The sequence below is a fragment of the Suncus etruscus genome, chromosome 7, assembly GCF_024139225.1.
Source record: "Suncus etruscus isolate mSunEtr1 chromosome 7, mSunEtr1.pri.cur, whole genome shotgun sequence".
Taxonomy (NCBI): domain Eukaryota; kingdom Metazoa; phylum Chordata; class Mammalia; order Eulipotyphla; family Soricidae; genus Suncus; species Suncus etruscus.
The window spans coordinates 120,288,698-120,308,199 of record NC_064854.1 but is presented as its reverse complement, the minus strand read 5'-3'; the positions used below and the strand labels follow the sequence as shown (position 1 = coordinate 120,308,199).

The 19,502-nt window shown below is 43.2% G+C and overlaps 1 protein-coding gene across 1 annotated transcript in view; it reads left to right on the top strand.

Moving 5' to 3' along the window:
* Positions 1 to 19,502, top strand: part of SETD2 (SET domain containing 2, histone lysine methyltransferase) — a 96,351-nt gene that overhangs the window by 61,836 nt on the left and 15,013 nt on the right. Inside the window, 4 exon segments of the mRNA XM_049777290.1 lie at positions 1,255 to 1,438; positions 5,749 to 6,418; positions 14,089 to 14,223; positions 15,903 to 16,042. Coding sequence (XP_049633247.1) covers positions 1,255 to 1,438; positions 5,749 to 6,418; positions 14,089 to 14,223; positions 15,903 to 16,042 — 1,129 coding nt within the window.

Genomic DNA, 19,502 nt, shown 5'->3' with positions numbered 1-19,502 from the left:
GATATTCACAGATAAGACTTAGAATTTAACACTCAAAAACATACAAAATAACTTGGGGGACTGGAGAGAGATCCACAGTGGGGGTGGCACTTGCTTTCCTTGCAGCTCTTGGGTTCATTCTCTAGTGCCCAAGTGATCCTCAACACCAGGTAAAATGAATTCCTGAGTGCAGAGCCAGAAGGAAACCCTGAGCACATCACCTTTAGTTGTCTGCACATATATCTCTGCCCCTCCATAAGTTTCACCCAAAATTAAGGTTGATTTTAACAAAAGTTAGATCATTTGTTGACCAGAAACCTCACTAAATATCAGTATTTTGCTGGAGGAAATTATTTTTATTCTTACTTTATTTAAACACTGTAGTTACAGGTTATTCATAATAAGGTTGGTTTTTTTTTTATTTCTTTCACAGTTGCAAAGGCATTCATGATTTTCCATCATACGATATACAGTGCCCTTCATCTGTACATTTCCCACCACCAATATCCCTAGTTTCCTCCCACCCTTCCTCACCTCTGGGGCAGACATCTCTCTCCCCTCCCTGCTTGCTGGCCCATCCCCTTCCTCTTCTCTCCCCTCCCCTCCTCTCCTATCCCACCTCCCTCCTATTCTCCTCCTCCTTTTCTCTTCTTCTCTCCTCCCCTCCCCTCCCTGCCTCTTCTCTCCTCTCATTTTCTTGCCTTCCCTCCCCTCCCCCCTGTTCTCCTTTTCTCTTCTCTCCTCCCTTCCCTCTCCTTCCCTCCCTGCCTCTCCTCTCATGAGTGCAAACATTCTAGATCTGTCTCTCTCCCTCTGACTCATTTTGCTCAACATAATACTTTCCATATACATCCATATATAAGCATATTTTCATGACTTCATTTTTCCTAACAGCTACATACTATCCCATTGTGTAAATGTGCCACGTTTTCTTTATCTACTCATGGGTTCTGGGCTTTTTGGTTTCCAGATTCTGGCTATTGTGAATAGTGCTGCGATGAACATCAAATGCAGAGGGCTCTTCTGCATTGTTTTTTGGCTTCTAGGGTATGTTCCGAGAAGTGGTTTCGCTGAATCCTTTTGGAAGCTCAATTTCTAGGTTTTTTTTTTTTTAATTAAAAAAATTTTTTTTAATTTCTAGTTTTTTGAGAAATACTCATGTTTTCCAAAAAGGCCAAACTAGTCATCATTTATACTAGCAGTGAATCTGAGTCCCATTTTTCCTGCAACAATGGTAGAAATTTTAAGTAAAATGTAAACATTTTTTCCCCTTAGTTACTGAACGAGGACGGGATGCAGTTAGCTTCAGAGATCAAACTGCTGCTCCAAAGACTCCTAATAGGTCCAGAGAGAGGGACTCAGACAAACAAACTCAAAATAAAGAGAAAAGGAAACGAAGGGGCTCGCTTTCACCACCCTCTTCTGCTTATGAGCGGGGATCTAAAAGACCAGATGATAGGTAAGTATTTATGTGAATTACTCTCTTCTGGGCTAATCAGAAAGTGTCTAACTCATACATTTTTTAGTTTGGGCACCAAGGACTTTGGAATAAGTATCTTTTCTTAGAGAATGAATATAAAAGTTTACTGATAAAGATAGTTACATTGGCTTTGACAGTAATATCTTGAATACTATAGGATTCTTTAATAGTTTATATTTGAGAGGTGAGCTATCTTTTTTTGTTTTTGTTTTTTTGGGCCACACCTGTTTAATGCTCAGGGGTTACTCCTGGCTAAGCACTCAGAAATTGCCCCTGACTTAGGGGGGACCATATGGGACGCCGGGGAATCGAACCGAGGTCCTTCCTTGGCTAGTGCTTGCAAGGCAGACAGACACCTTACCTCTAGCGCCACCTCACTGGCCCCAAGAGAGGTGAGCTATCTTTAATGCCTGAGTCTTACCTAGTTTTGAAAATTTTTTTTTAATATTTGGTGTTTTGCATTTTTAACTATACATATTTAATATAGTGTAGGCATAAATCAAATGGGGGGAATCAGATTAAAGTGACACTACTGCTTTGTTTGCAGAAAGGAATTAGAAAATGGAAAATTTTACCAGGAAATCTTTTTTTAAAATAGCTAGGTTATGTAATATTGAGAGTAAAATGCTTAGACTGGGGGGTATTACCCACTTAATCTACAAATGAAAAAAGGACACCAAAAAGTGATCTTACATAGTATAAAAATTTTAACATTAAATATATAATGATTATTAGAAAAAGATACTGGTAACTTAGAAAGAAGTTTCCACTACACATTAACTAGAAAATGCAACTAAACAGTTAGGCTAGTAACTTACTATTACATTGTTCTGAACTAGTACAGTTTAGTTTAATATTAGATGGAACTACATTTTGGGGGCCGGAGAGATAGCATGGAGGGTAAGGCATTTGCTTTGCATGCAGAAGAATGGTGGTTCGAATCCCAGCATCCCATATTGTCCCCGAGCCTGCCAGGAGCGATTTCTGAGTGTAGAGCCAGGAGTAACCCCTGAGCGCTGCCGGGTGTGACCCCAAAACCAAAAAAAAAAAAAGTACATTTTGGGGCTTTAAGAGGCAACATTAATTATAGTTTGGCTTCTGTTCTACTTAACATAGATAAGGCAACAGTTTAAATATATTGAGTGAATACTGAATGTAGTTAAAAATGTTAAGAACAGTAGTACTTGATGTCTAATATAAAGTTGACTGGTGACTCCTTCTAAGACAAAGCAAAGCCTGTATCAGTTCATCCTAATTATAATGGGCTATAAAACATCAGATTTTCAGTAGAAAACTAGAAAGTCAGTATATCTTTTTGCAAAGTTTCACATCTATAAAACCAGGGTAAAGTTACAACTATTTTGTTGAGCAAGATATGAGCTCAAATTTTTCCAGTCAGAAAAAGTCTTCATGTTCTCTGACTCCTCAAAAGCTTCTTGGGCATAATAAAAAAGTTGCTGAAGATGGGGCCAGAGAGGTAGTGCAACTGTAGGGTGTTTGCCCTGCACACAGCTGACTGAGGACGGACCTGGTGACTTAGTACTTGGCTTATTGGTTCTTGACTACCAGAGATATGCCCAGAGGTGTGTGAGGGGAGGGGATGAAAATAGTGCTAGGGATGAATTCAGGGCTCTGCACTTACTAGTTAAGTGCAAGTGGAACCTGTTTTTTCTCCCTAGCCTTAAGATAGATATATTTTTTGACAATTTGCATTTTTTGTGCAATGCAGTTGTTTTTGTTATTTTTTGTTTGTTTGTTTTTGGACCATACCTGGTGGCATTAAGGGGTTACTCCTGGCTCTGTGCTCAGAAAATCGCTCCTGGCAGGCTTGGGGGGGACCATATGGGATGCTGGGAACCATCCCAGATTGGCCGTGCAAGGCAAATGCTCTACTGCTGTGCGCTCTCTCTGGCCCCTGTGCCAAGCAGTTAGCAGGTATCTACTATTCCATTAATATTTGAGAGGAATGGCTTTCCTTGTTTTGGTTTTTGTGCCAGGGCTTACTCCTGGTTCTGTAACCAAGGACACTCCTGACAGGCTTGAAGGACTATGTGGAGTGTCGAAGATCAAACCTCTGGTCAGCTATGTGCATGGTAAAATGCATACCCAAAGCTGTATCTTTCCAGTCCTATCAGACTGTAATTTTCATTAGTTTTATAAACACTCTAAATTTTCCATGAAACCATTAGTAACTGTTTGTTGCAATGAAACATCTTGAAATTAATTGCCATTTAAACTTTTTGCTGGGGCCAGAGAGATAGCACAGTGATGGGGCGTTTGCCTTGCAAGCGGCCGACCCAGGACCGACAGTGGTTTGAATCCCGGCATCCTATATGGTCCCCCGTGCCTGCCAGGTGTGATTTCTGAGCACAGAGCCAGGAGAAACCCCTGAGTGCCACCGGGTGTGGACCAAAAAACATAAATAAATAAATCAGTAAAAATTTTGCCAATAAGGGGAGGGGTAAGCCTATAGTTTATTGTTTAGTATTTTTGCCTTGCTCTGAAGTTTGAAATCCAGGATCCCATGTGGTCCTCCAAGCACTCCCAGGAGTAAGCCCTGAGCATTGCTGATGTGGCCCCAAAACCTATAGAATGAATCTGCCAGTTTACAGAGCAATAACAGAATGTTTGCCTTGTACATGGCCACCCCAAGTTAAATTCCTCAACACCCCCAGAAGGTCCCCCAAACACCTCTAGGAGGCAGAAGTAATCAAGCCTTGAGCACCATCAGGTGTGGCTCAAAAACTAATCCATCCAATACATTTTTTGCCAAGATTTTTTGAGGTTACTTTAGTTCATAGATCTTCACTAAATAATTTTTTCAGTTCATTTGTGAGTATTAGAACACAACAATTCTTGTGGCTCTACTAAAGATATTTGTCAAAAATTGCCATAGTGTGCTGGGCTTCTTAGATATTATACGTGATGTTTCACTGGAAAGAAATGTGACTGCATGGTTCTCCATATTTGTTTTTGCTTTTTTGTTTTGGTTTTTGGGTCACACTGGCAGCACTCGGGTTGCTACTGGCTCTATGCTCAGAAATCGCCCCTGGCAGGCATAGGGGAAAATATGGGATGGCGGGATTTGAACCACCATCCTTCTGCATGAAAGGCAAACGCTCTACCTCCATGCTATCTCTCCGGCCCCGGTTCTCCATATTTGTTTTAGTACATGCTCATTTTCACTTAGCTATCATTTGTTTTTGTTTTGCTTTGTTTGGGGGGGCCACACTCAGTTGTCCTCAGAACTTACTCCTGGTTCTGGATTCAGAGTTCATTACTGGGAAACTTGGGTTTCAACTTGGATCTACCACGTGCAAGGCAGTTCCTTACCTGCTGTACTCTCTCTCTTGCCCCTAGTTTGTTTTCTAGCCACACATTTATACCATGCATCAAATTCTATATCTATAATTAATATTTAGTTTTGCTTTTATTTCAGGTCTTGCAGTTATAGAAACTGTCCTTCAGTATAAAGATGAAACTGTAAAATACTTTGACTCTTTGAGTTTCTGGAATATGAGACTAAGGTTGAAAAGTTTTGTTTGTTTGGATTTGTTATGTTTGTTTTTAAATCTCATTCCTTACGGTATATTTTCTGTAAGACCCCTTAAGTAAATTTTTTTTTTTTTTAGATTTTTGGGCCACACCCGGTAATGCTCAGGGGTTACTCCTGGCTATGTGCTCAGAAGTTGCTCCTGGCTTGGGGGACCATATGGGACACCGGGGGATTGAACCGCGGTCCGTCCAAGGCTAGCGCAGGCAAGGCACGCACCTTACCTTTAGCGCCACCGCCCGGCCCCGCCTTAAGTAATTTTGAGTATGATTTTTAACAGTTGTCAGATTGGCGTGGTTTTTTGTTTTTTGTTTTGTTTTGTTTTGTTTTGTTTTTTGTTTTTTTTTTTTTTTGGTTTTTCAGGCCACACCCATTTGATGCTCAGGGGTTCGAACCTCAGTCCTTCCTTGGCTAGCGCTTGAAAGGTAGACACCTTACCTCTAGCGTCACCTCGACGGCCCCTGGCATGGTTTTTTTTGTTTTTGTTTTGTTTCTTTGTTTGTTTTTGACCCACACTGGTGCCGCTCAGATGTTTACTCCTGGCTTTGCGCTCAGAAATTGCTCCTGGCTTGGGGGACCATATGAGACGCTAGGGAATCGTACCAAGGTCTGCCCTAGGCTAGTGCGGGCAAAGTGGACACCTACCGCTTGGGCCACCGCTCCAGCCCCTAATAACAGCACGTTCTAATTGAAATTTGGGTGCAAACTTTCTGTGGTTTCTCTTTTTTTCTCCTAGATATGATACACCAACTTCTAAAAAGAAAGTTCGGATTAAAGACCGTAATAAACTTTCTACAGAAGAACGTCGGAAGTTATTTGAACAAGAGGTGGCTCAACGAGAAGCTCAGAAGCAACAGCAGCATATGCAGAACATGGGAATGACGTCTCCACTGCCTTACGATTCTCTTGGCTATAATGCTTCTCACCACCCCTTTGCTGGCTATCCACCTGGTTATCCTATGCAAGCCTATGTGGATCCCAGCAACCCCAATGCTGGAAAGGTGCTCTTGCCCACACCCAGCATGGACCCTGTATGTTCTCCTGCTCCTTATGAACATGCTCAGCCCTTGGTAGGACATTCTACAGAACCCCTTGCTGCCCCTCCACCAGTGCCAGTGGTATCACATGTATCAGCCCCTGTGGAAGTTTCTAGTTCACAGTATGTGACTCAAAGTGATGGTGTGGTCCACCAGGACTCAAGTGTTGCTGTCTTGCCAGTGCCCACCTCAGCCCCAGTCCAAGGACAGAATTATGGAGTTTGGGATTCAAACCAACAGTCTGTCAATGTACAGCAGCAGTATTCTCCTGCACAATCTCAAGCAACTATCTATTACCAAGGACAGACTTGTCCAACTGTTTATGGAGTCACATCACCCTATTCACAAACAACTCCACCAATTGTACAGGTAACTAAATTTGGAACATTTAACAATCTATGGGATGATAATATTTAGTACAAGAAATTGATCACATAAATTGATAATTTTTTTTTTTTTTTGGTTTTTGGGCCACACCCGTTTGACGCTCAGGGGTTACTCCTGGCTATGTGCTCAGAAATCGCCCCTGGCTTGGGAGGACCATATGGGACGCCGGGGGATCGAACCGCGGTCTATTCCTTGGCTAACGCTTGTAAGGCAGACACCTTACCTCTAGCGCCACCTTCCCGGCCCCAAATTGATAAATTTTATGTACTCGTTTTCTGTTATGTAACAATGTATTTAAAAAAAAACCTGGCTTTTTATAACAAGTAATTATTATAGTTTATGTGAGGTAGGAATTTAGAAACAACTTGACTAGATGGCTTTAGCTCTGAATATTTTATAAAATTACAATAAAGGGGCCGGAGCAGTGGCTCAAGCAGTAAGGTGTCTGCCTTGCCTGCGCTAGCCTAAGACCCGAGGTTCGAACCCCCCGGCATTCCATATGGTCCCCCAAGTCAGGAGTGATTTCTGAGCGCATAGCCAAGAGTAACCCCTGAGCATTACCAGGTGTGGCCCAAAAACTAAACCAAAACAAAACAAAAAATCAATAAAGTTGTTCTCCAAGATTGTAGACGGAGGAGAAAAGATTTGGTTTCATGTTCTCTCACTTGGTTGGTAAATGGCCTTGGTTCCTTACACCACATATATCTCAAATGGGATTACAAGTGATCAGAGTTTAACAACTTTTAGATTGTTTTTGTGTTAGCTTAAGAGATAGTGAGTTGAGGCCAGAGAGATAGCAGGGAGGTAAGGCGTTTGCCTTTCATGCAGAAGGTCATTGGTTCAAATCCCAGTGTCCCATATGGTCCCCTGTGCCTGCCAGGAGCAATTTCTGAGCCATGGAGCCAGGAGTAACCCCTGAGCACTGCCAGTGTGATCGAAAAACAAACAAACAAGCAAACAAACAAAAAAGAAAAAAGAGATAATGAGTTAATACAGTATTTTGTTTTGTTTTTTGGGTTTTTTTTTTGGTTTTTGGGCCACACCCGTCGATGCTCAGGGGTTACTCCTGGCTGTCTGCTCAGAAATAGCTCCTGGCAGGCATGGGGGGGGGGGGAAACGACACACCATATGGGACACCGGGATTTGAACCAACCACCTTTGGTCCTGGATCGGCTGCTTGCAAGGCAAACGCCGCTGTGCTATCTCTCCGGCCCCAGAAAGTTTTAATTCTTTATGTAATTCACAAGAATGGGAAAATAGTAATTGTAACTAGAGAACTTTCAAATGTATTGAAAATTTTCAGGGACTGTAGCAGTGGCACACATTGCTTTGCCCACGCCAGCCTTGGTTCGATCCACCAGCGTCCCAGATGGTCTCCCAAGCCAGCAGTGATTTCTGAGTGCATAGCCAGGAGTAACCCCTGAGCGTCACCAGGTGTGCCTCCCCCCAAAAAAGGGGGTGCTGGAGAGGTGGCACAAGGGTGTGCTATCTCTCCGGGCCCAACAGTTTGTTTTTCTATGACAGAGGGAAGACCCTTTATCAGGATAATTTAGATCAGAGATGGCTTAATCTTTTCTTCCTCCATTTCCCAAAATGCAATAATGCTCTCTCCATGGCAAAAAAGCATGTTGAATTATGTTTCAAAATGTAAACCTTTATATTATAAATTTTAAAAACACAAATGTTGTGTGCCCGTAGCATAGTGGTTGGGCGTTTGCCTTGCATGCATTGACCTGAGATGGACCCAGATTTAATCCCTGGATCCCATATGGTGCTCTAAGCCTTCCAGGAGCGATTTCTGACTGCAGAGCCAGGAGTAACCCCTGAGCACCTATGGGTGTGGCCAAAAAATAAATAAAAAGACTTGTCTAACATTTTGGTTTTTATTTTTTTGGCCACACCCAGTGATGTTCAGGTTATTCCTGGCTATGCGCTCAGAAATCGCTCCTGAAAGGCTCAGAGCACCATATGGGATGCCAGGGGGATCAAACTGCAGATCAAAGCCTTACGGCTTGCACCACCACTCCGGCCACATGTCTGTCTAACATTTAAAAAAACAAACAAACTATAAATGTAGTGTTCTTAGAAGATGATTTTAGTGGCTTAAAACTCTTGCTTGCCAGGGCCAAAGTGATATCACAGTAGGTAGATCATTTGCCTTGCACATAGATGGTTTCATATGATCCCCTGAGCCTGCCAGGAATAATTTTTGAGCACAGAGCCTGGAGTAACCCCTGAGCATCACTTGGTGTGGCCCAACACCCTCACCCCCCAAAAAAAGCTCTTGCCCAGCGAACTTGTGGGTAGTTATTCAAACCCCGCCTGCATGGTCTAAGGTAATTCTGAGAGCTCTACTGAATGCGATTTACAATGAATGACAAAAGAGGAAGAAGGGACATAGTGACTTAAGACTTGCCTAATGCAAACATGAGTCCTGAAGTGCAGTGACACATGCACCAAAATGATCCTGACAGCCTTGTCCTGGCAAGGGTGGGAAGAACAAATGAGCAAAACATCATCTCTGTATTCCTGTCTCTTTTCTGTCACCCCCCCCTTTTTTTTTTTTTTTTTTTTGGTTTTTGGGTCAGACCCGGCAACACTCCTGGCTCTATGCTCAGAAATTCCCCTGGGGGCCGGAGAGATAGCATGGAAGTAAGGCATTTGCAGAAGGATGGTGGTTCGAATGCCAGCATCCCAAATGGTCCCCTGAGCCTGCCAGGAGCGATTTCTGAGCATAGAGCCAGGAGTAACCCCTGAGCACTGCCAGGTGTGACTCCCCCCCCCCCCCCCCCCCCAAAATTTGCACCTGGCAGGCTCGGGGAACCGGACCATATTGGATGCTTGAATGCTGCTGACCTGATGTCAATTTCCCATCGCCCCATATGATTCCCTAAGCCTGCAACAAGAGTGATTCCTAAGGGCAGATCCCATAAGTACTATGCAGTAAGCCCTGACCAATGCCAAGTAATGGCCCCAAAAACTTATGCATACAACCATATAGAATTGTTTGGATAGGAAACACTCCAAGGCATTGTTTGGGCACACATTGTAAAAAAAAAATTTTTTTTTTTGGTTTTTGGGCCACATTCAGTGACGTTCAAGGGTTAATTCTGGCTATGTGCTTAGAAGTCGCTCCTGGCTTGGGGGACCATAGGACGCCTGCAGTCCATCCTAGGCTAGTATGCAAGGCAGATACCTTACCGCTTGTGCCACTGCTCTGGCCCCTGTAATTGTGTTTTTGGGATGAAACTTTATTCAAGTTTTGTTCAGGTAGCCATGACCAAGTGTCTTGCTTTAATTTCCAAAATCTTTTTTGGTTTTGGCCATATCTGGCAATGCACAGAGCTTACTACTGACTCTACTCATTAATCACACTGCAGTGCTTAGGGGACCATATGGGATGCCCAGGGACGAACCCAGATTAAGCAAGGCAAGCATCTTACCCTCTATACTGTCTCTGGCCTCTAAATCCTAAAATCTTAGCTTTTCATTTTTATTTATTTATTTATTTATTTATTTTGGTTTTGGGCCCACACCCAAAAGTGCTCAGGGGTTCCTCCTGGCTCTGTGCTCTAAATCGTTCTTGGTAGGCTCGGGGACCATATGGGATGCTGGAGATCAAACCCGGGTTTGTCCCGGGTCAGCTTCATGTAAGGCAAATGCCCTACCACTGTGCTATCACTCTGGCCCCAGAAAATCTTAGCTTTTTATTTATTATTTATTTTTTATTTTTGGGTCACACCTGGCAGAGCTTAGCAATTACTCCTGGCTCTATGCTTAGAAATCGCTCCAGGCAGGCTCGGGGACCATATGGGATGCTGGGATTTGAACCACCGTCCTTCTGCATGCAAGGCAAACGCCCTGCCTCCATGCTATCTCTCTGGCCTCATACCATGTTTTCTTTATACCAGTTTCCCATTCAATGCAACTAGTGTGTTTGCATTTATACATATATAAATACATAATACACATTTTAATGGCTATATAATATCCCATTTGATAATATTAAATGTTTAATTTATTTAAATGTTCATTTTCTAGAATAATTTAAATTGAAAGTTATGTCTAGATGGTTATGTTTTCAGGTGAAGTATTTTTGTTTTGTCCTTTTGTTTTGGAGTCACACGCAGCAGTGCTCAGAGGTTGTTCCTGACTTTGTGCTCAGAAATCACTCCTGGCAGGCTTGGTGAAGCATATGGATTGCGGGGGTTGAACCCAGGTCAACCACATGCAAGGCAAATGCCCTACCCACTGAGCTATTTCATCAGTCCTGAAGATTTCTTTTTTTAATCAAGGGGAAAAGGAAGCCTCCCATAATAGGAGAGGGGAGGTTCTCCTTTGCCAGAATTCCTAAAATCTGGTTGTTGTTGTTTTGTTTTTTTTTTTATGAGAATAAATAGAGCAATATACTAAACATTCTTTTTTTTTGTTTGTTTTTTGTTTGTTTTGAGCTACACCCGGTGACGCTCAGGGGTTACTCCTGGCTATGCGCTCAGAAATTGCTCCTGGTGTGGGGGACCATATGGGTTGCCGGGGATTGAACTGTGGTCTGTCATAGGCTAGCACATCAAGGCAGATGCCCTACTGTTTGTGCCACCACTCCGGCCCTATATACTAAACATTCTTATTTTTCTTTTTCTGCCTTTTTTAGTTTGTTTGTTTGTTTGTTTGTTTGCACAACCAGTGATGTTCAGGGTTATTTCTGGCTCTGCAGTCAGGAATCACTTCTGGCAAGGCTTGGGGGACCATATGGGATGCCAGAAATCAAATTCAGGTCAGCAACTTGCAAGGCAAGATAATGTGCCTTCTCTGCTATACTATCTTTTTGGCCCCATTCTTAAAAAGTTTTGGTTTGTTTATTCTTTCACATTTGGCTTGAAATAAATGACACAGAGCTAGGTAAAAATGGCATAGAGAAGGCTGCAGCACCAATACAGTATGTAAAGTGCTTTTCTTGCAGTGAATAACCCAGGTTTAATACCCACTATCGCATATGTTTTCCTGTGCACCATTAAGAGCAATTCCTTAGTGTCAAGCCAGAAATAACCCCTGAGCATCACCAGGTTTGGTCCCCAAATAAAAGATAGCTCCAGAGGATTGTAGTACATGATTTGGGTTTTGGATGCAGGAATCCTGGGCTCAATTTCCAGTACTGGCATGAGCATCACTGGGTCTGAACCCCAAACAAAAAGTGGTATAATATTAATTAAAGCTAGTAAGAGAATGAGCACTATTGATCATAAGACGACTGTTTCTCTGGTATATACTTCTGGGAGGGGGTGCACACTGGGCAGCACTCACAGTTTACTCTTGGCTCTGAGCTCAGAAATCGATCCGGGCAGGCTCAGGATGCTGGGGATTGAACTGGGTTTGCCTTATGCAAGGCAAATGCCCTACCGCTGTGTTATCGCTCCCACCCGTGATATATACCTTTTTTGTTGTTTTTTTTTTTTTTTTTTTTTTTTGGGTCACACCCGACAGCGCTCAGGTTACTCCTGGCTCTATGCTCAGAAATCACTCCTAGCAGGCTCGGGGGACCATATGGGATGCCGGGATTCAAACTACCGTTGTCCTGCGTCTAAGGCAAACGCCTTACTGCTGTGCTATCTCTCCGGCCCCAATATTCTTGTTTCTACAAAATATATTGGGAACTGAGAGTTTTGAGCCACACCCACAGTGCTCAGGAGATTTTCTTAGCTCTGTGATAGGATTTTTATTTTTTTGGTTTTTGGGGCACACCTGGCAGTGCTCAGGGTCACTCCTGGCTCCACAGTCAGATATTGCTCCTGGCAGGCATAGAGGACCACATGGGATGCTGGGATTCGAACCACCGTCCTTCTTCATGAAAGGCAAATGTCTTACCTCCGTGTTATCTCTCTAGTCTCTAGGAATATTTCTTTTTTTTTTTTTTTTTTTTTTTTGGTTTTTGGGTCACACCCGGCAGCGCTCAGGGGTTACTCCTGGCTCAATGCTCAGAAATCACCCCTGGCAGGCACGGGGGATCATATGGGATGCTGGGATTCGAACCAATGACCTCCATGAAAGGCAAACGCCTTACCTCCATGCTATCTCTCCAGCCCCTAGGAATATTTCTTGAGGTTAGGGTCTGTATGTGGGGCCTGGGAATCGAATCAGGCTCAGCTGCATGCAAATACCTAACCTCCTGTACAATTATCTCTCTAGCCCATGCAGATTTTTATATTTTTTACTATATATATATATTATATTTACTGTTTACTGTTAAAAAATAAGGTGTCCTTTACACCTGCTGGTGTTGATGGAGGACCATATGTGGTGCTGTAAATCAAATCATGGTTGTCCACATGCAAGGCAAATACCCTACCCACTATACTATCTTTCTAGAACAACCTTTACTGTAAATATTTTAATAAAAAATGCCTGTCTTTGGCTTCAAATGCAAAATCTCTGGGGAGAAAGCTCAAAATACTGGAACACGTGTTGCATATAGGAGGTTCACGTTGATTCCTGGCACTGCAAGGTTTTTGGAGCTCCTTCATGTTCCTGAAAAATGAATGAGCCAGGAGTAGGCCTGAGCATCACCAGGTGTGGTGCCCAAATGACAAGTTTGTTTTTAATTAATTCCCTGATTATTTTTATTTTTTGGTTTATTTAATTTGCCACATCTGGCAGTGCTCAAGGCATATTCCTGGCTTTGATCTCAGGGATTACTCCTGGCAGTGCTAGGGGGGACTATATGGGTGCTGAGAATCTTAGGTGGGCTGCAGGCAAGGCAAAAATGCCCTACCCACTGTACTATGCTCCCGATAGTAATTCCCTAATCATTTACTTGCTTTGAGTTTACTTTACCATAGGAAAATAGAAAACTGGGGTCAAAGACATAGTACAGCAAGTAAAGGCAACCTGCCTTGCAAGCAGCCAACGTGGGTTAAATTCCTAGCATCCCATATGGTCCCCAGGCACAACAGGAGTGATTCTTGTGTGCAGAGCCAGGAGTAAACAAGCTAACAAAATTGATTTAGAAAACAGCTTGCCAGGGCCAGAGAGATAGCACAGCAGTAAGGCTAATCCCAGCATCTCATATGGTCCCCCGAGCCTGCCACGGGCAATTTCTGATCATAAAGCCAGGAGGAACCCGAGCGCTGCCGGGTGTAACCCAAGAAAAGAAAAAGAAAACAGCTTGTCATGGCAGGCCCCTCGACACAATGGTGGAGGGAAGTGGATGCTCTTGTAGAGGGTATGGTGTTAGAATGTTGTTTGCATGAAAACCTACCACAGTACTGTAAAATCATGGTGTCTAAATTAAATTTTATTTGTGGGGCTGGGGTGGTAGCGTAAGTGGTAGGGCATTTGTCTTGCACTTGCTAACCTAGGACGGGCCGTGGTTCGATCCGTGGTGTCCCATATGGTCCCCCAAACCAGGAGTAACCCAGCCCAACAAGCAAAAAAAAAAAAAAAAAAGACGCAAAATAATGTTTAGAGGATATCAATTCATTGTTCAGAAGGAATGCAACATATGCTGGAAATAATTCTCAAAGGAAATACAACATCTACCCAGTATCAGCATAACGTGGCTAAAAAGAGAAATCACCAATATAGCAATTACTATGTTAGCGTTAGGAAAATATAAACTAATAGATAATATTAATTTTGTTTTTCATTTTATCTTTTAGAGTTATGCCCAACCAGGTCTTCAGTATATCCAGGGACAACAGATTTTCACAGCTCACCCGCAAGGAGTCGTGGTACAGCCAACTGCAGCTGTAACAACAATAGTTGCTTCAGGACAGCCTCAGCCTTTACAACCAGTAAGAAATGTTTTCATTTATTAAACTTTAAAATATTTTAAATTAATGAGACCAAAGCAAAAGTACGGTAGGTAAGGCCCTTTTACTTTGCACACAGCCAACTTGGGTTTGATCTCCACCATCCCATTTAATCTCACCAAACCCACCGAGAGTGATTCCTGAGTGGAGAGCCAGATGTAACTCCTGAACACCACTGGTTGTGACCCAGGAACAAAAAATAAGTAAAAAGTAAAAAATAAGTTCTGTCAATTTTGAATGTTTATTATTAATATTTTTGAATGTTACAGCTGGTAGTGTTTATGGGTACTATTCCTAGCTCATTACTGGAGTGCCTCCTTGTAGTGCTTAGGTAGGGAAATCACAGCTGTGAATCACACTAAGCCCTCCAGCATGCAATGCATGTGTTCCATCTTGTCATGTGTGTGTCTCTTGGGGTTACTCTTGGCAGTCCTCAAGGAACCATGTGATTTTGGAGATCTAACCCAGGCCTCCTACTTGCAAGACACATGCTCGGCCCTTTGAGCTGTCTTTTGTAGAATATTTTTTGCCAGGGCTAGGAAGGTGGGGGAGGTGCAAGGGAGGCATGGAGGGCCGGGCCGTTTCATTGTGGTGACAGTTTGGAATGTAAACTGACATCAAAAATGAATCAAGGCATGTATGTTAACTCTGTGCTGTCTCCCTGAGCTAGAATATTTTTAAGTGACATGTAAAGTTCATGAAATCTCCATATAGACTAGGGCTACAACTCAATGGTAGAATACAGATTTTGCATGTGGAGATACTGGATTCATTTTAGTCCCTGCTACTATAAGGAAAAATAAAGCCTCTCTATAGGCTAGATAAAGGATTTTGTAGGCTAAATGGAAGTTTTTTGTTTGTTTGTTTGTTTTGCTTTTGTCTTTTCTTTCTCCCACACTCATTTATTTTGGTGAATTTTGAATGATAAAATAAATAATTATAGTGCTAGATTATATTAGTCTGCTGGGGCTGCTGTAAAAAAAATGCCATAGATTTAATTAAAGTACAGAAGTCTATTCTCACATTTCTGGAGTTTAAAAAGTGTAAGATCAGGGGCCGGAGAGATAGCATGGAGGTAAGGCGTTTGCCTTTCATGCAGGAGATCATCGGTTCGAATCCCGGCGCCCCATAGGGTCCCCCGTGCCTGCCAGGAGCAATTTCTGAGCCTGGAGCCAGGAATAACCCCTGAGCACTGCTGGGTGTAACCCCCCCTCCAAAAAAAGTGTAAGGTCAAAGAATTGGCAAGTTTGATGTCTTCTGAGAAATCTTTGCTGGCTAAGGATTTCTGTCATTTTACTTCTTTGTTTTATAAAAGAGATAATGGGGCCGATCAGATAGTACTGCAGGTAAGACACTTGCCTTACATGCACTGACCTGGGTTTGGTCCCCAACACTATATGGTCCTCTGAGCACCTCCAGGAGTGATTACTTAGCACAGAGCCAGATGCAAACCCTGACCACAGCTGGGTATGACCCAAAAACCAAAAGAGAGAAAAAGAAAGGACTTAAAAATAGCTCAAAGGGTTTTAATGTTTGCTTTGTATAGGGGCGACGTGGATTTGATTTCAAACGTCATCAGGAGTGAGCAATTGGACTTAATTTTTTTTCCTTAGATTAGAAGAGAAGTCACTGATCAAGTACTTGTGTGTGTTTTCTTTTAGCCTGAAATGGTTGTGACAAATAATCTCCTGGATTTGCCACCCCCTTCTCCACCCAAACCAAAAACCATTGTCTTACCTCCCAACTGGAAGACAGCTCGGGATCCAGAAGGGAAGATCTATTACTACCATGTGATTACAAGGTAAGATAGGCTGACTGGGTATTCCCAAATCAACCTTTCTGGCCAAAGCTAACACTACAGCTAGAGAATTACTACTGGCCTTCCACTGTGTTTGAGGGCTGGGGATTTCCAGAATCACATCTAAAATGTTATATTATACTTTAGGCTTTTATACTTTTCAGATGTTTTTTATCTCTCTGGCCCTTAAAATTTTTTTTGGATCATACCCGGCAGCGCTCAGGGGTTACTCCTGGCTCTACGCTCAGAAATCACTCCTGGCAGGCTCGGGGGACCAGATGGGATGCCAGGATTCGAACCAATGACCTTCTGCATGAAATGCAAATGTCTTAACTCCGGGGCCAGAGAGATAGCATGGAGGTAAGGCATTCGCCTTCCATGCAGGAGGTCATCGGTTCCAATCCCGGCGCCCCATATGGTCCCCTGTGCCTGCCAGGAGCAATTTCTGAGCCTGGAGCCAGAAATAACCCCTGAGCACTGCTGGGTGTGACCCAAAAACCACAAAAAAAAAATGTCTTAACTCCATGCTATCTCTCCGGCCCCAAAAGATTTTTTTTTTTTTAGACAAATAACTTTATATGAAATAATGCTGTGTGTGTGCATATTAACCTTCAGATTTTGTAATTGATGCCAGTGGATAGGGTGTTTGTCTTGCACGTGACTGACCTGGGTTTGATCCCTGGCATCTCATTAATGGTTCCTTAATCATCACCATTAATGAACCCAGAGCACAGTACCAGGAGTAACTGCTGAGAACTGCTGGGTATGGCCCAAACCCTCCTCAATTTTTTTTCTTAAGCTATTTTACTGATTTATAGAACTTATTTATAAAACTTCTAAATTAATACAGAACTTTATTTTTATTTGAGAGCCACACCTAACAATGCTCAGGGGTTACTCCTAACTCATAGATTAGGGTCATTTGGCAGTGCTTAGTACTGGCAACAACCATAAGAGAGGGATCATGTAATACTGGGGATCAAACCTGGGTTTCTGGGCCTGGAGCAATAGCACAGCTAATAGGACAATTGACTTGTATGAAGCTGACCTGAATTTGAATCCTGGCATCCCATATGGTCCCGAGCCAAGAGTGATTTCAAGTGCAGAGCCAAGAGTAACCCCTGAGCACAGTCTGGTGTGCCCCCTCCTCCACCACCACCACCCCAAATAACACATTGGTATGATAGAAGGCTGGTGCTAACTTTTCTGGAACTTTCTGAGTTTTTTTTTCTTGCGGGAAGATATGGGGACATAAACCATATGCTGTCCTGGGGAGCTGGGGATCTATTTTAGGTTAGACCCAGCGATGCATGGCAAAAGCGTCTTTCCAGCTCAAGTCATTCTAAGTGATTCCCTGTTAGATATTCCCTGTGAAAAAGACGCCTTCAGATCTCTGACATGAACTTTTTTTGTTGTTAACTCACAGAACTTGCTTTTAGGGAAAATAATATTTGCCTGTTTACGTTCAAGACGACTATAAAAAATAGGTGTTAAAAAGGCTAAACTTCCTTTGTGGTTAGTTGGTTTTGTTTTGTTTTTGTGTTTGGGTCACACTTGAATTAGCTCAGAACTTAGAATTACTCCTGGTTGGAGCCAGAACAGTGGTGCAGCAGTAGGGCATTTGCCTTGCACGTGGCTGACATAGGACAGACTGTGGCTCCATCACCCAGTGTCCCATATGGTTCCCCAAGCCCGAAGCAATTTCTTTTTCTTTTCTTTCTTTCTTTTTTTTTTTTTTTTTTTTTTTTTTTGGTTTTTCGGGCCACACCCGTTTGCTCAGGGGTTACTCCTGGCTAAGCGCTCAGAAATTGCCCCTGGCTTGGGGGGACCATATGGGATGCCGGGGGGATCGAACCGTGGTCCTTTCTTGGCTAGCGCTTGCAAGGCAGACACCTTACCTCTAGTGCCACCTCGCCGGCCCCATCCCGGAGCAATTTCTGAGCACATAGCCAGGAGTAGCCCCTGAGCGCCATGGGGTGTGGCCCAAAAACCAAAAAGAAATTACTCCTAGTTGGGGCCAGAGAGATAGCATGGCAGTAGGGCTTTTACCTTGTATGCAGTTGATATAGGACAGGCGGTAGTTTGTATCCTGGCAAAAAGAAATTACTCAGGGCCCGGAGATATAGCACAGCGGCATTTGCCTTGCAAGCAGCTGATCCAGGACCAAAGGTGGTTGGTTGGAATCCCGGTGTCCCATATGGTCCCCTGCGCCTGCCAGGAGCTATTTCTGAGCAGACAGCCAGGAGTAACCCCTGAGCACCGCCGGGTGTGGCCCAAAAACCAAAAAAAAAAAGAAAAAAGAAATTACTCAGACACACTTTTAGGTTTGAAGGAAATATACATAGCTTCATGGATAAACAGCATCTTAGGAACTTTATAGACTCAGGGGCCGGGAAGATAACATGAAGGTAAGGCATTTACCTTGCATGAAGAAGGTCGGTGGTTTGAATCCTGGCATCCCATATGGGGGCCCAAGCTTGCCAGGAGTGATTCCTGAGCATAGAGCCAGGACCTATGACCCCAAAACAAAACAAAACAAAAACCAGAAACTTTACAGACTCAAAAACCAGCCTTAAAAGATAAACTGAAAGGTTTACTTTAAGATAAGTCAGACTTAATGACACACCAAACTTCTACACAAAGATGGCTCTTAATCCCATGGCAATTATCTCTCAACGTCAATTGGCCAAATGCACCATTTAAGAGACACAGAGTGGCAAAAACGGATCAAAAAGCTGAATCGATGTTGGGGGAGTGGGTCAAAAAAAAAAAAGCTGAATTGAGGGGCCGAAGAAATAGCATGGAGGTAAGGCGTTTGCCTAGCATGCAGAAGGTCTATGGTTCGAATCCCAGCATCCCATATCGTCCCCTGAGCCTGCCAGGAGCGATATCTGAGCACAGAGCCAGGAATGACCCCTGAGTGCCACTGGGTGTGACCCAAAAACCAAATAAATAAGATTGATGAAACACGGGCCCGGAGAGATAGCACAGCGGTGTTTGCCTTGCAAGCAGTGGATCCAGGACCAAAGGTGGTTCAAATCCCAGTGTCCCATATGGTCCCCCGTGCCTGCCAGGAGCTATTTCTGAGCAGACAGCCAGGAGTAACCCCTGAGCACCGCTGGGTGTGGCCCAAAAACCAAAAAAAAAAAAAAAAAAAAATTGATGAAACACTAGCAAAACTCATAAAGGGAGAGAGAGAAACTTAATAAACCGGATAAAAATGAAAAGGGGGAGATCTCTACAGATAATACAGATATCTAAAGGGTAATTAGAGACTTCTTTGAAAACTCTGTGCCACAAAATATGAGATCCTGGAAGAAATTGGGGGAGGGGGGGATAAAAGACATTATTATAGTAATGCCCAGAGACAATAGAGATGAGGGCCAAAAGGACCGGCGCACGATATGAAGCTACCACAAAAAGTGGTGAATGCAGTTAGAGAAATGACTACACTAAGAACTAC